At 33.9% G+C, this 11813-nt stretch overlaps 5 protein-coding genes across 5 annotated transcripts; 2 read left to right on the top strand and 3 right to left on the bottom strand.

Annotated features, from left to right (window-relative positions):
• Positions 1–628: 628 nt before the first annotated feature.
• On the top strand, positions 629–1345 carry PHYBLDRAFT_173923 (hypothetical protein; the record flags this gene model as incomplete). The annotated part of the gene is made up of 4 exons (XM_018437137.1): positions 629–701; positions 766–834; positions 894–1067; positions 1155–1345. 4 exons carry the CDS (start codon positions 629–631, stop codon positions 1343–1345), a joined length of 507 nt encoding a protein of 168 aa, XP_018286053.1.
• A 993-nt stretch (positions 1346–2338) lies between these two features.
• Positions 2339–3649, top strand: PHYBLDRAFT_173922 (hypothetical protein; the record flags this gene model as incomplete). The annotated part of the gene is made up of 3 exons (XM_018437136.1): positions 2339–2535; positions 2584–3372; positions 3481–3649. The coding sequence occupies 3 exons, from the start codon at positions 2339–2341 to the stop codon at positions 3647–3649; spliced, it is 1155 nt and encodes a 384-aa protein (XP_018286052.1).
• Positions 3650–3756: 107 nt separating this feature from the next.
• On the bottom strand, positions 3757–5444 carry PHYBLDRAFT_173921 (hypothetical protein; the record flags this gene model as incomplete). The annotated part of the gene is made up of 7 exons (XM_018437135.1): positions 3757–3879; positions 3928–4137; positions 4303–4509; positions 4578–4681; positions 4733–4964; positions 5355–5375; positions 5421–5444. 7 exons carry the CDS (start codon positions 5442–5444, stop codon positions 3757–3759), a joined length of 921 nt encoding a protein of 306 aa, XP_018286051.1.
• An 874-nt stretch (positions 5445–6318) lies between these two features.
• Positions 6319–7155, bottom strand: PHYBLDRAFT_118013 (hypothetical protein; the record flags this gene model as incomplete). The annotated part of the gene is made up of 2 exons (XM_018428612.1): positions 6319–6615; positions 6829–7155. 2 exons carry the CDS (start codon positions 7153–7155, stop codon positions 6319–6321), a joined length of 624 nt encoding a protein of 207 aa, XP_018286050.1.
• Positions 7156–7941: 786 nt separating this feature from the next.
• Positions 7942–8451, bottom strand: PHYBLDRAFT_151095 (hypothetical protein; the record flags this gene model as incomplete). Its single annotated transcript, XM_018432603.1, has 1 exon — positions 7942–8451. One exon carries the CDS (start codon positions 8449–8451, stop codon positions 7942–7944), a length of 510 nt encoding a protein of 169 aa, XP_018286049.1.
• Between the last annotated feature and the right edge of the window lie 3362 nt (positions 8452–11813).

Here is an 11813-nt window from a genome sequence, read left to right as displayed (position 1 = left end):
TTTTTTGACCATGCAAGAACTTGCCAATGAAGTTGTTGTACCTTCTGGGTGTGCTTGTATTACAAAGAAAATTGGTGATGGGCTCTCGTTTATGAAGGCTGACAAGTGGAAGTTGTGGTGCATAATACATTCCCCATTTGTTTTGAAGCACGTAATCCCAGAACGCCTTATTTTCTGCCAGTTCAAATTTGAGACAAAAAGATCCAAGGAAACAAGTGACCACTTTTTCTTTTGTTTTTTTATTTTTTTTAAAAATAACAGTGGTTGTTTATGAAAAAACACTTCTTTACAAAATACAAAATAATTCATATCACTGCAAAAACATCTTAAAAGAATTGAATTCCACTTACCTGGAATTATCAATAATAGTAGCCAAAAAATTACAACCCAGGTCATTTCCTGTGTTTAGCAGCAAGAATATATTTAAAGACATATCATTGGCCTAATATATATCACAGTCTCTAAGAGAATTTTTTCAAAATAATAAAAACAATTATAATAAGCAATGGCTGTTACACACTTCCTTTATTATTAAAAAAAATTAAGTCAAAATTTTTTTGCCATTGCCAATCCTGATGAAGTTCATTGCAAATGCACAAGATGCAATCGCAATCCTCTCGGATACATCATGACAGATAAAAGAACTGCCAAGCATCATGCACAGAATGATAATGACAGGAATATAGATAAAATCATTAATGGTAAATTAAGTTATCAATTTTTCATTTATTTATATGATGTATTCTAATCCATTAGAATAAATAGTTTTGACAACCGAAGTAAACACTGGTGAAGCTGATATGGACGTAGATCAAATTGAAGAACATATTGAATGTAATAGTATTTTATTTTTTATACCTAATGCGCACTCTATTTAAACTTGGTATCAATAGATGATAATTACTCCATTGGTGCACCCTCACCAGAGCAGTATGCCAATACCCGCTTACCTCTTTTGGTGGAAGAATCTCTTTTTGAAACAGAGGAGTATACTTCAGAGTATGAGTCTGAATATGAGTCATCGGATGAATTTGAGCAAGAAGAGCAGAACAGAGAGCAAGAACAGGGTAAATATTAAAAATAAACTATGATTGAAGAAAAAAGGTTTGAATTAAAGAAACAAAAAATTAATATTATTTTATGATAACTTACAGAGTCTATAGAAAACCTTCCAGAGAATATTTGGCATCAAGTAATTGCGGTTTTCACTGTGATATTTATTTCTAGCTTCATTGTGGATGAAGACGCAGTAATTTTGATTACATTCATAAATACAATCCTCAAACATTATGGAGAGGATTTCCGACTTCCCACAAGCATTCCGGGTTTGAGGGAAATGACATGATACAATGACTTGACAAACAGCGTATCAAAATATGTAGCATGCAGTAATTGTCACACATTGTACGATTACAGCAACAACATGCATACATCCTGCAATTTCAAAAGAGTTGGTAGTAAGACGTATTGTAAGAATGATCTTTACAAGTCTAGTATGAAGAACGCCATGATTCCAAAGTGCACATTTGTTTAATGCTTGTTGACAACTACCTTGAAAAAAATGTTTACACGTCCTTCTTTTGAGAGTGTGATCAACAGATAGAATTGTGAACCAAAAGTCGATTGTACTTTATTCGATATATATGATGGAAAGATGTGGAACGAATTAGTGGATGAGGATGATGTCCAGTTTGTTTCCAAGGAACGATCATTACTATTGACACTGAACATTGATTGGTTTCAACCATTTGATGGAGTAACATATTCTTGTGGTACAATATACCTGACATTTAACAATCTGCCAAGAGAAGAGCAGAACAAGGCAGAAAATGTCATTCTTGTTGGATTGATGCCTGGACCTAAAGAAGCAAGCACCAACGAGATCACTAACTATTTGCATCCTCTTGTTGATGAACTTATGCTATTTTATAAAGGTATCACAGCTGATACATATAACTGCTCAGGTGCTCTGGTGCGTGCTGCTCTGTTGATGGTTGCATGCGACATCCCTGCTGCAAGAAAGACGTGTGGGTTTACATCTCACAACAGCACATGTGCATGCTACAAATGCAATCGTCAGTTTGGTCGTATTGATGGGACCACTGCTGTAAACTATTTTGGGCTTAAGTTTTCGGAATTGGTAGGCCGCACAAAAGAAGAAAATCACAGACATGCAAACCTGTGGAAGAATGCAAAGACATTGACAGAGAGAAAGCGATTGGAGATTGAGAATGATGTTTGTTGGTTTGAGCTTCATTGACTTGTGTACTTTGAGCTAGTGCGTGCAACCATTATCGATCCCATGCACAACCTTTTTCTCGGGACTGCAAAATGAATGATGGATACTTGGATTGCAAACAATTTGCTTGATGACAAAGATTTTGTAGAGATGCAGGAAGAGACTAATAGAATAGTACTCCCTGTAGGGTATACGCCTCTGAAGATAAAGATTGGAAAGAAATTTCCATTTATGAAGGCAGATGAGTGGAAATCATGGTGCCTGATATACTCTCCTGTTCTGCTTAAGACATGCCTGTGAGATGATCTGCTTGGCAATTGGATCCATTTTGTCAATGCATGCAGAGAATTGACAAAGTCAAGTATCACCAAAAATGGGATCAAAAAAGCTCACGAAAGATTGGAGGAGTTCTGTGTTGGTTGTGAAGACTTTTATAAACCAGATGTATTCACGCAAAACATGCATCTCCATCTCCATCTAAAAGAAATGATTGAGGACTTTGGGCCAATTTACGGATTTTGGCTATTTAGCTTTGAGCGCTATAATGGTGTATTAAAAGGGTTTGAGACAAACCAGAAGAGTGGGTTCAAGAATACCTACATGAAAAGATTTCTTGAGAGTTCTTATAATGGTAACTTTTGTCAAGGGCATCTCAGAAATGTTACCAGCTCTTTACTCCTCTCTCTCTTTCTCAAGCTATCTGGCCGTAAAATCTATAATCCTGCACTTTCGCCACATCCTTTGATACCATCATTCTTTCACTTGCCAACGTTCTTACAATCTGCTGAAAAGCCTTCAAAGCAAACATTTGGCAACGAACCTCTACCTCTTTCCACTCTACCATTGTGTTTGAAGCTACCAACAACAATAAGAAAATCTGAGTATGATTGTCTGCTCGATTTCTATAAAATTGAGTATGATGATGATTCTCTTTGCAGTGCCAAGACAACAATCAGGAATTATTGGTTTGTGAATGACCAAATCCAGAAGATTTCGTCCATCAATCTTCTTGGACAATTTTACACAGGTGGAGAAGGCTTGGTCGTGAGAGGATTGCATATACAAGTGAAATTTATTGAAAAAAGTGGAGACTCTGAGGAAAGATATGCTGGTTGTATTAAGTACTTGTTCTTGTACGATTTTACACCAAACCTCACGCACACCAACCTTTCCCCTTGTCACAACCCCCAACACATATTTGCCTTCGTTGAGTGATACAAAATTCCTCACCATCAACCTAGACTCAAGCACGGAATCGAGTTGTATGAGCCAGCATTTCTGAAATATGACTACAACAACATTCTGCCTGTCCACCGCATCTTGTCGCCAATTGCAATTGGAAGTCATGTGTCTGGTAGTGGTGCAGCAAAAGTCGTTGTTATTCCTCTGCCAAGAAAGCTGTACGCTTAATAAAATACTCTATCCTTTTTTTAAAATAATAATAATAATATAAAACATAGTTCATAGACATAAAAAGAGATGTGATAAAGAGTGCAACTAAAAAGACAGAAATTTGATTATATGCGTTTTGACCACGCAGACATTTTTGTGACCAAGCCACGAGGAATTGTCTTGTGTATTAACACATGACTCTGCGACTTCAACTGCGTTGCTCTTTTTCCCAAGTCATCTCTGGCAAGCTCATCAAGAAAGTCAAACACGGTATTCAACTATAAATGTATATATACATCAGGAATCAAACAACAGAAAAACCATTTTATATAAAACATTATCTCATCACTACGCCAATCAGGACGAGATGCAACAACAGAAGTATTGGTTTCTGTCTCATCACCAGACATTGCGTCTCTGTAAAAAACGCCATTATAATCCCAATTAAACTTTTCAGTGCCGGCATCCTTATGCTTTGTGTATGTTCTTTTTCTCTTTTTATTAAGCTACGATATATATAATATTTTAAGTATACTTGTCAAAATTGAATTATTATAAATAGAAATGCTTACAGCAGTCTTTCTATTTCATCTTCTGTTTGAGGTAGTGTTTGTCTGTCTGTCTTCTTCAGTAAGCTTACTAGCAGCCAAGCAATTGTAATAGCTGTTTACAATTATACCACATAGCTCTTTTGGTGGTATCATGGCTGCTACAGGTTGACGACGAATGTAAAGCATCAATTCACTTGCAAGATTCTTGTTAAACTCATCAGACAAACCAACATTGACATCCCAAGTTGGTTTATCATCATTCTCTCTGATCAACTCCAAATCATCTGTCTTAAAATTAATATCTCTTAACCGCCCCCAAATAATATTCTATTAAAGGTATATTGATGTTAGATTTAAAGAGAGATTGTTTTTATAATTTTAGTATTTGAGTTTACTGAGATCTTTGGGTGTCTTGAGCTGTTTATGATGTCCTGAGGATCCATATCAGAATCCAGAACAGCTTGCATGCCAGTTGATTGAGCACCCACCTGGCATTGTACTGTTCAAATAGTCATTCTATTGGAAAACAATATAGTTTGTGTTTAATTACCTTTCAATTCACTAACATCGGAACTAACATCTGTCATTTTGTCATTGAGTGTAGCAAGAAGACTGACTACATCATTAAAATCTGACACTGGAATTGACATATTTTCTGGTCTAGGAGCAATCATTAGATTTGACGATCCTATACGGCCAGTGTTGACTGCGTTGATCAATGGCCTAGATGTTGATCCATTGGTACGTGCATTCTGGTTGATGTTAGTTCTTGGAGCCATTATCTGTATTTTTATATAATAAAATAATAAGTTTCTGGTATGTATTGCTTGATATTTCTATTTTAATAAATTTTTAAGAAAGTATTTTACACGTAAAGAATTGTAGAGTAATTGAGTGATTAAACAATTATGTTAATAATTAAGCAAGCAAGTTAAGCAAGTGTATGAGTGTGTAAATACTTCTTTATTTAAATGATCAAGGAGATCAAAATATATTATTTTGAAAAAAATTGAGCTAGAAAACAACTTCTTTAGGTATATAGTAAGTAACAATTGTTTTATAAAACATATAAAGCTATACTTAGTAGACAATTTTTTTCAAAGTAAGAGAAACAGTCTAATAACTTTTTCAGGGTCTATGGCTTTTTCAAACACTGTTTTTTATTTTCTCACCTTTTTCTGTTTTTCTTTACTCTTTAATAATAAAAATAACAATCTTTTAATCCTATTATGTTTCACTTTAGACATTCTTAATATATACATATTATACAGATGTCTTTCATTATACAAGAGGTACTTTATCATTAAATATATCATTATTTTACAAACTATAGATTACTTTAAATAGTCATTACATATATTTCTCTTATATAATCTGTGCAGACAAAAAACACAAAAACATATTGGTGGCATATACGTATATATCTATATCAACATCTTCTTCCCAGTATTAAAAACAATATCTAACATCTACTTTAAATATAGCTCACCCTTGATTTACATATAGTCAGTAAAAACAAATCATTTAAAGAATATAAGAGTACTTGTTATTCATTTTATTATTGTGTTGTCTTTATTTTGTTTTGTTTTTTATATCAGCATTCTCACTCTCCTTTTTTATAGTTGAAATGGTTCTTCACATTCTTATATGACTGGTACTCAAGGACAAGATATGTTCCTTTAGTAAATATGTATATATATGTTTTATATTCCTTTCTTTGTAATATATACTTGAATGACACATCAGCTCGTAGCTTTTGATAATATAAATCTGTGTTTTATTCCATTATTAACAAATTATTCTAGGGTGCACCTTTTTTATAATAGACAATTTTTGAAAAGAGAACATTTTTTGGAATTTAAGTACCGATTCCAAAATAGTATTTTAAAGTCCGAAATGTGATATTTATTGATTTAATCTCAGCTTACGATGAGATTTGTAAAGCTTTGAGAATTGTTTCACAATTTCAAATGCATGTTCAGCATCATAACCAAGACTGTAGGCATTGATATAGGCAAAACTTTTGTGGAAGTATCTTCAAATCTTTTCAGGAACATCATCTTCTGGTGGGCAAACACTATCCAGAAACGAATTGATTTTTCTATTCAATGATTGAAAAGAATAATCACATTCACGTCATGCTTCTTTCTTGGCTGCTCCCCAGTATCTTTCGATCCAATTACATTCACAGTGGTATTTTGGATACAGTTCAAATTTGTGTCCACTGCCTTCAACTATTTCTTCGAGTGCTGATTTTTGGTTGGCAAAGTCTGGTTGTCTCTCCATAATATGGATTGTATAACTTCTAGAATCAGCTGTTGCGACATTATTGCAAGAACGTTTTAAAGAGTATCTCTCTGCTTCGTTTCTATATATAGAACGTTGCTGTAATATGCCACAAAGGCCAATGAAATATTTTCTGTATTTTTTATTCTAAATATGAATAGTTTATAGATACGTCTTTTAGTATAAAGTGATCCCTTATTGTAATTGTATAAATTATGTTTCTATTTGGATAGGATTGTATATAAATCACTTACTTTATGGAGCCGAGACTTGATTACTTCATATTCTTTGTTTTTCTTCATTACTCTTTTTTTAAAAAAAAACTTTTTGCTGTTCTGTATAGTCGTATTGCTTTCTGACATAAAATGAGCTGTCACAAAATTTTCCCTGGCCTGAGTCACTGTCTTTTACTTCAATTGCACACAAGTTCATGTTTTGTGCCAAAAGAGCGTCTTCAGGATAGGCTTTATGATTGCTGCTTTGATCAAAAAGAAAGACAGCTACTGCATTTGGGTGTATGGCATTGAAAAGAGGTATGCCATCTGCAAGCTGGGCACACATATGACTACTTTTCCAATTGCCTTCGTATTGAGCTCCAGGATAAAATATCACTCGCGAAGTTTTATACTGGTCTCCTACATATCCTCTCATTGTTCCATGACAAGGGCATTGGAACTCGGAGATCATTATTGATCTACCCTCAGACTTTGGCAAACAATAGCTTTGACTATCTTCCACCCAGGCGTACTTTTGATAGTCATTAGCATAAAATGTACTTTTGTCATGTGTGACAAATACATGCTGCTTGACACCTTCTGGCAATTGAGGATATGACACAAGAGAAGGTGTAATATTGTCATATTTCTCGGAGTATTGATAGTACTCCATCATGCGTTTGCTCCATGCATTTTGATAAGTAAGCACATCCTTGCGCTCGTGCCCATCAAAGTATACAACTTTTCCTGTAAGATAAACATAAGTTATATTAATGTGACACTCTATTTTTATAGAAAAAACCACATTCTGGTTTTCTATATTTGCCTACCTAAATGCTTAAAATGAAATCCCCAGGATATCAACTTTTGTCTTAGGCAATCTGTAGACAACGGCTTAATTGCACTACCTTCGATCTCTAACTCATCTGATAGTAAGCTGCTACCAATGGCCTTAGGCAGAATGATTTCTTTTGACTGAAAGTCCAGCAATACTTCTTTTAGCTCTTGGCTGACTTCTGAACCATTTGAGTATTTGCTGCTTGATGTCTTCATCATCAAGAACAGAGACACGTTTGGCATGCTTGCCTTGTGCACCAAGACTGATTCGTCTAGTCTCCAAATACTCCTTTGCATGTTGGCAAATCTTATGGGCTCTGTACCAAATAGATTTTTGCTTGTATACAATGTCGCTTGCAAACTTAGAAGCTGCCATTTTCTTCATGTCCATATTGATCAAAGCATATAAGTAATGATATGCTCATTCGTACTTTCCCATCTCTGCTACACCAAGTTTTTGCTGCTCTGAAGTCGAACTGATGACAGATACTGCGAACTTTGACAAGTCAATGATTGCATCTTTTACTCTGCTTTTGAACTCTTCCTTTGACTCGACTTCATCTGCACTATCACTTTCTTTATCCAATCCAATTTCTGTCTCAGCAGAAGAAGAGTTTGCGATAGGCAAAAAAAAGAAGTCAACTCTAGCACTTCCTTTTGCTGCTTCTCTTTCTGCCTTTTTCAGTCTACGAACATGTTGAGATGAGTATGATGAACGATTGCAACTGTATTTTCTATTGAGAGCATCTTCAGCTTTTTTGGTCCAAGAAAGTCTGAGATTTTTGACATCACTGCCAGAAGATTCCAAAATCTCAGGGGTAGGATCAACTTCCTTTCTAACTAACTCTACACTTTCGCTCTGAGAGTGAGAAAGTCTTTTAGCAGCAGCTTTTTGAGATAAAGCTCTCATTTTAGAATTGATTTTTGGCATTGTCGATTGTGTTTTTATCAGGAACAAATTGTTTTTTTTTAAAATAGATTGTCTTATTTAGTAACGTTTTACATTATGTAAGTTGATAAAGAACTCAGTTGGTTATATTATTGGTTGAAAAATGAAGCCATCATTTTGGTCGCACTGCTTAAACACTGAGATGTTATCTTGTTTAAAAAAACATTTTTGTAGAAAAGTAGTAGATGTCTCACTGCAGAGAGTTTTTAAATAGCATTAAAAGCATATTAAAGCAAACAGAAATCAAAAATATTAAGATCTCAGAAAGCCTTTTGGCTTTCTAGTTTTATTAATAAAAAATACACACTATAAAAAGATACACTATACGTTACACAAATATCAAATTAAAACCCAGGGAGCATTATTATTAGTCAGAAAATAAGAACATTTTTTGAGCCTCCCTGCTTAAATATCGAAACTTCATCTTGCTTAAAGTTTTTTTTTGCAGAGAAGTAAAAGAAGTCTCACCGCAGAGATCTTGTAAATAGTAAAGCAAACGACTCAGCGGTAACAAAATTCAAAAAAATTAAGATTCCATAAAGCCTTATGGTTTTCTAATTTTACATATAAAAATTGTTGATTATAAAAAAGGTGCACCCTAACAGTATGTAAGTATCTTTCTACTCCCTTTAATCAAATAGCTTCAGTAAGCATATATACTCACTATCCAAGTTTATTAATTCAAAAAATTCGGAAACAAAATTTATAAGAAGTATAATATAACAGATTAGTGTATTTAATAGTAATACTATATAGAATCCTTATTATTGCCAAAAAAGATTTTTTTTATCCAAAATAAAAACAAATAAAAAACCATTTTTCAAAACAAAACAATATCCAATTGAGAGACTCGTGCTTAGTATTTGCACCTATGAGAATTTTTTCTTCGATTCATTTAGCCAATAAACATTAAAGAAGTGCCCTGTTATTACGCCTGTTATTACAAAAACTAGGTCTACATCAAATTACAGGTGTAATCAGTAGTAGATAATACATTGTTCTGCATTTCGAATAGTCTATATAATCGATCCCAAGAACAGTTGATACACAGACATTATACTTAAACTCCCGGTTTTTATTTTTGGAATAAGATAATATTCAATTATTTTTGACACTTTATTCAATAACTTGTCAACTATGATTTCCTTAATATTTATGAGTAATTCATTTTTATATGACAAAATATTCTGATAATCAAAACCTATTATTATAATAATTCCCAATGGTTTTTGCAGTATATGTAATTTTTTTTTATTGACGTTGAGTATTCATATTTCTAATATTATCCATTCTATCTAACAACTCTTTAAAAAACAAGTCATATCATTTATCTCAAACATATCACAGTCAGAAATCATTTGCATGTGTTCAAGATCGAGTCTTTGATAATGAAATAAAGTGGTGTAGATGATAAGATCTATAATAGACTTATCAACATCATTTTGAGTACTTATAAAATCTTCTCTACTGTCCTCTTTGTCAAAAATCACAACTTATTCTTCTTCTTTGACTAACACTGCTGGTCTATACATTACCAAGTGATTGTCATCTCTTTGAATTATATATAAGATGTTAATCATATGATATCTTTTGAGAAAAAATACATGCTTGCAAAGTACTTGTCAAGAGATGTATCTGGGGCACACACAGCATTTGATTAAATCATTTACAGCAGTGATAGAATACCATATTGTATCATTTGTAAAGACATGATTTGCTACTTGCTATCAGAGCCATCCATACTACAGTACCAAAAAGAAATGTTTCGCCAATTTTAACATCCACCATGAATGGTAAAGAAGATATCACAACTTCAAATCCCTTTCTAAAGATATACAATACGTATTGAAATATAATACTTGGAACAATAAAAGTGAAAGACATATATATTAATAATGTAAAAAAAAGATACAGTTTTAATAGGAGATTTGCTTAAATTTCTTTTTCTTAAGTAAGGCCAATCGATTTGGTATATTCAAGCAGCATCTTCTACAAGTTTTTGCTCATATTTTGTTTCACTCTTCCAACAAAGCAGCCTTCAGCTCATTCGGAGAATTTGGTCTGGGGCGTCTTGCTCTGATTTGGTGATCAATGATTTCCCATATATTCTCAATGGGGCTAAGGTCAGGGCTGTTGGGTGGCCATTGCAAAACATCAATACCATGTTCTTTCTTAAACTTTCCTGCAACTTTTGATTTATGCGCCTTGGCATTATCTTCCTAGGACTTGTAGCTACTGCTGCTAGGTACAGGAAGAGCATGCAAGAATGGAAGAAAATGATCTCAAAGAACTTCTATATATCTTGGACCATCCATGTTTTCATCTAAAAAAACAAGTGGACAAAGTCCTCCTGACCAGATACACCCCCAGATCATAACAGATCCACTATTTCCTTGCACATTAGGGACAAAGTGATCCATATCAAACCTCTCACCAGTTTTGTGCCAGAGTTTTCTGCTTGAATTGTTCTTATACAGCACAAATGACGACTCGTCACTCCAGATAGCTGTTTCCCACTGTTTATTCCAGTCTTTCATGGTTTTGTACCAAGCTCGGCATTTGGCAATGTGTGCTTTGGTAAGAAAAGGCTTTGACACAAGTTTTACAGCAAAAATAGTTCATGCTGTGCAAAGCTTTACACATGGTAACCTTGCTGACATTCTTTCCCGTATCAGCACTAGCATCATCAGCAAGATCATCCAACGTTGACTACCTGTCTTTTTTGAGATTCGAGACAATATGTCTTTTGTCTCTAGGTGTGAGGATCTGTGGTCTTCCAGAAGACTTTCTGTTATTGGCAGTTCCTCTTTCTTTATATCTCTTTAAAAAATATGGAACTGTTAATTTGGGTACATTCAGCTTGGCTGAAATGCTGACAACATTATTTCCATCAAGTTGAAGACCAAGGATCTTTCCTTTTGTCAAATCTGAAAGCACATTATAGGGCCTACAAGAGTTATTCTTTTGTGTGTTTGACATTATGGTAGATTTGTTAATTAGTTTTTTAAGACGTTGAAAAATATAAAATATAGATTATAAAGCAAAGGTGCAAATAGGGTACCAGGGTGCAAAACATTTCTTTCTCAGACTGTAGTATTAATTACATTTAATGAGCTGATCATTACAGAAAGAAGTATGTCATCTTCTATCTTAGACGCAGCAAATTGATTTTTTGCAAGTTTGTTTTCTACTGGCTCCATCTTTCTATTGTTTAAATGAATACAATCCACTTCTTGTTTGTAGAAATACTTTACATCTTTTGTAAGGAGAAACACAAGGCAATCCAGTCTTCTGATTCTAGTATGACCAAAGTAGATAGTCTTGAGCTGGTTATGTCATGACTT

The sequence above is a fragment of the Phycomyces blakesleeanus genome, assembly GCF_001638985.1.
Source record: "Phycomyces blakesleeanus NRRL 1555(-) unplaced genomic scaffold PHYBLscaffold_27, whole genome shotgun sequence".
Lineage (NCBI taxonomy): Eukaryota > Fungi > Mucoromycota > Mucoromycetes > Mucorales > Phycomycetaceae > Phycomyces > Phycomyces blakesleeanus.
Note: the sequence above shows the minus strand (reverse complement) of the source record. Positions and strands in the feature narration are given on the sequence as shown.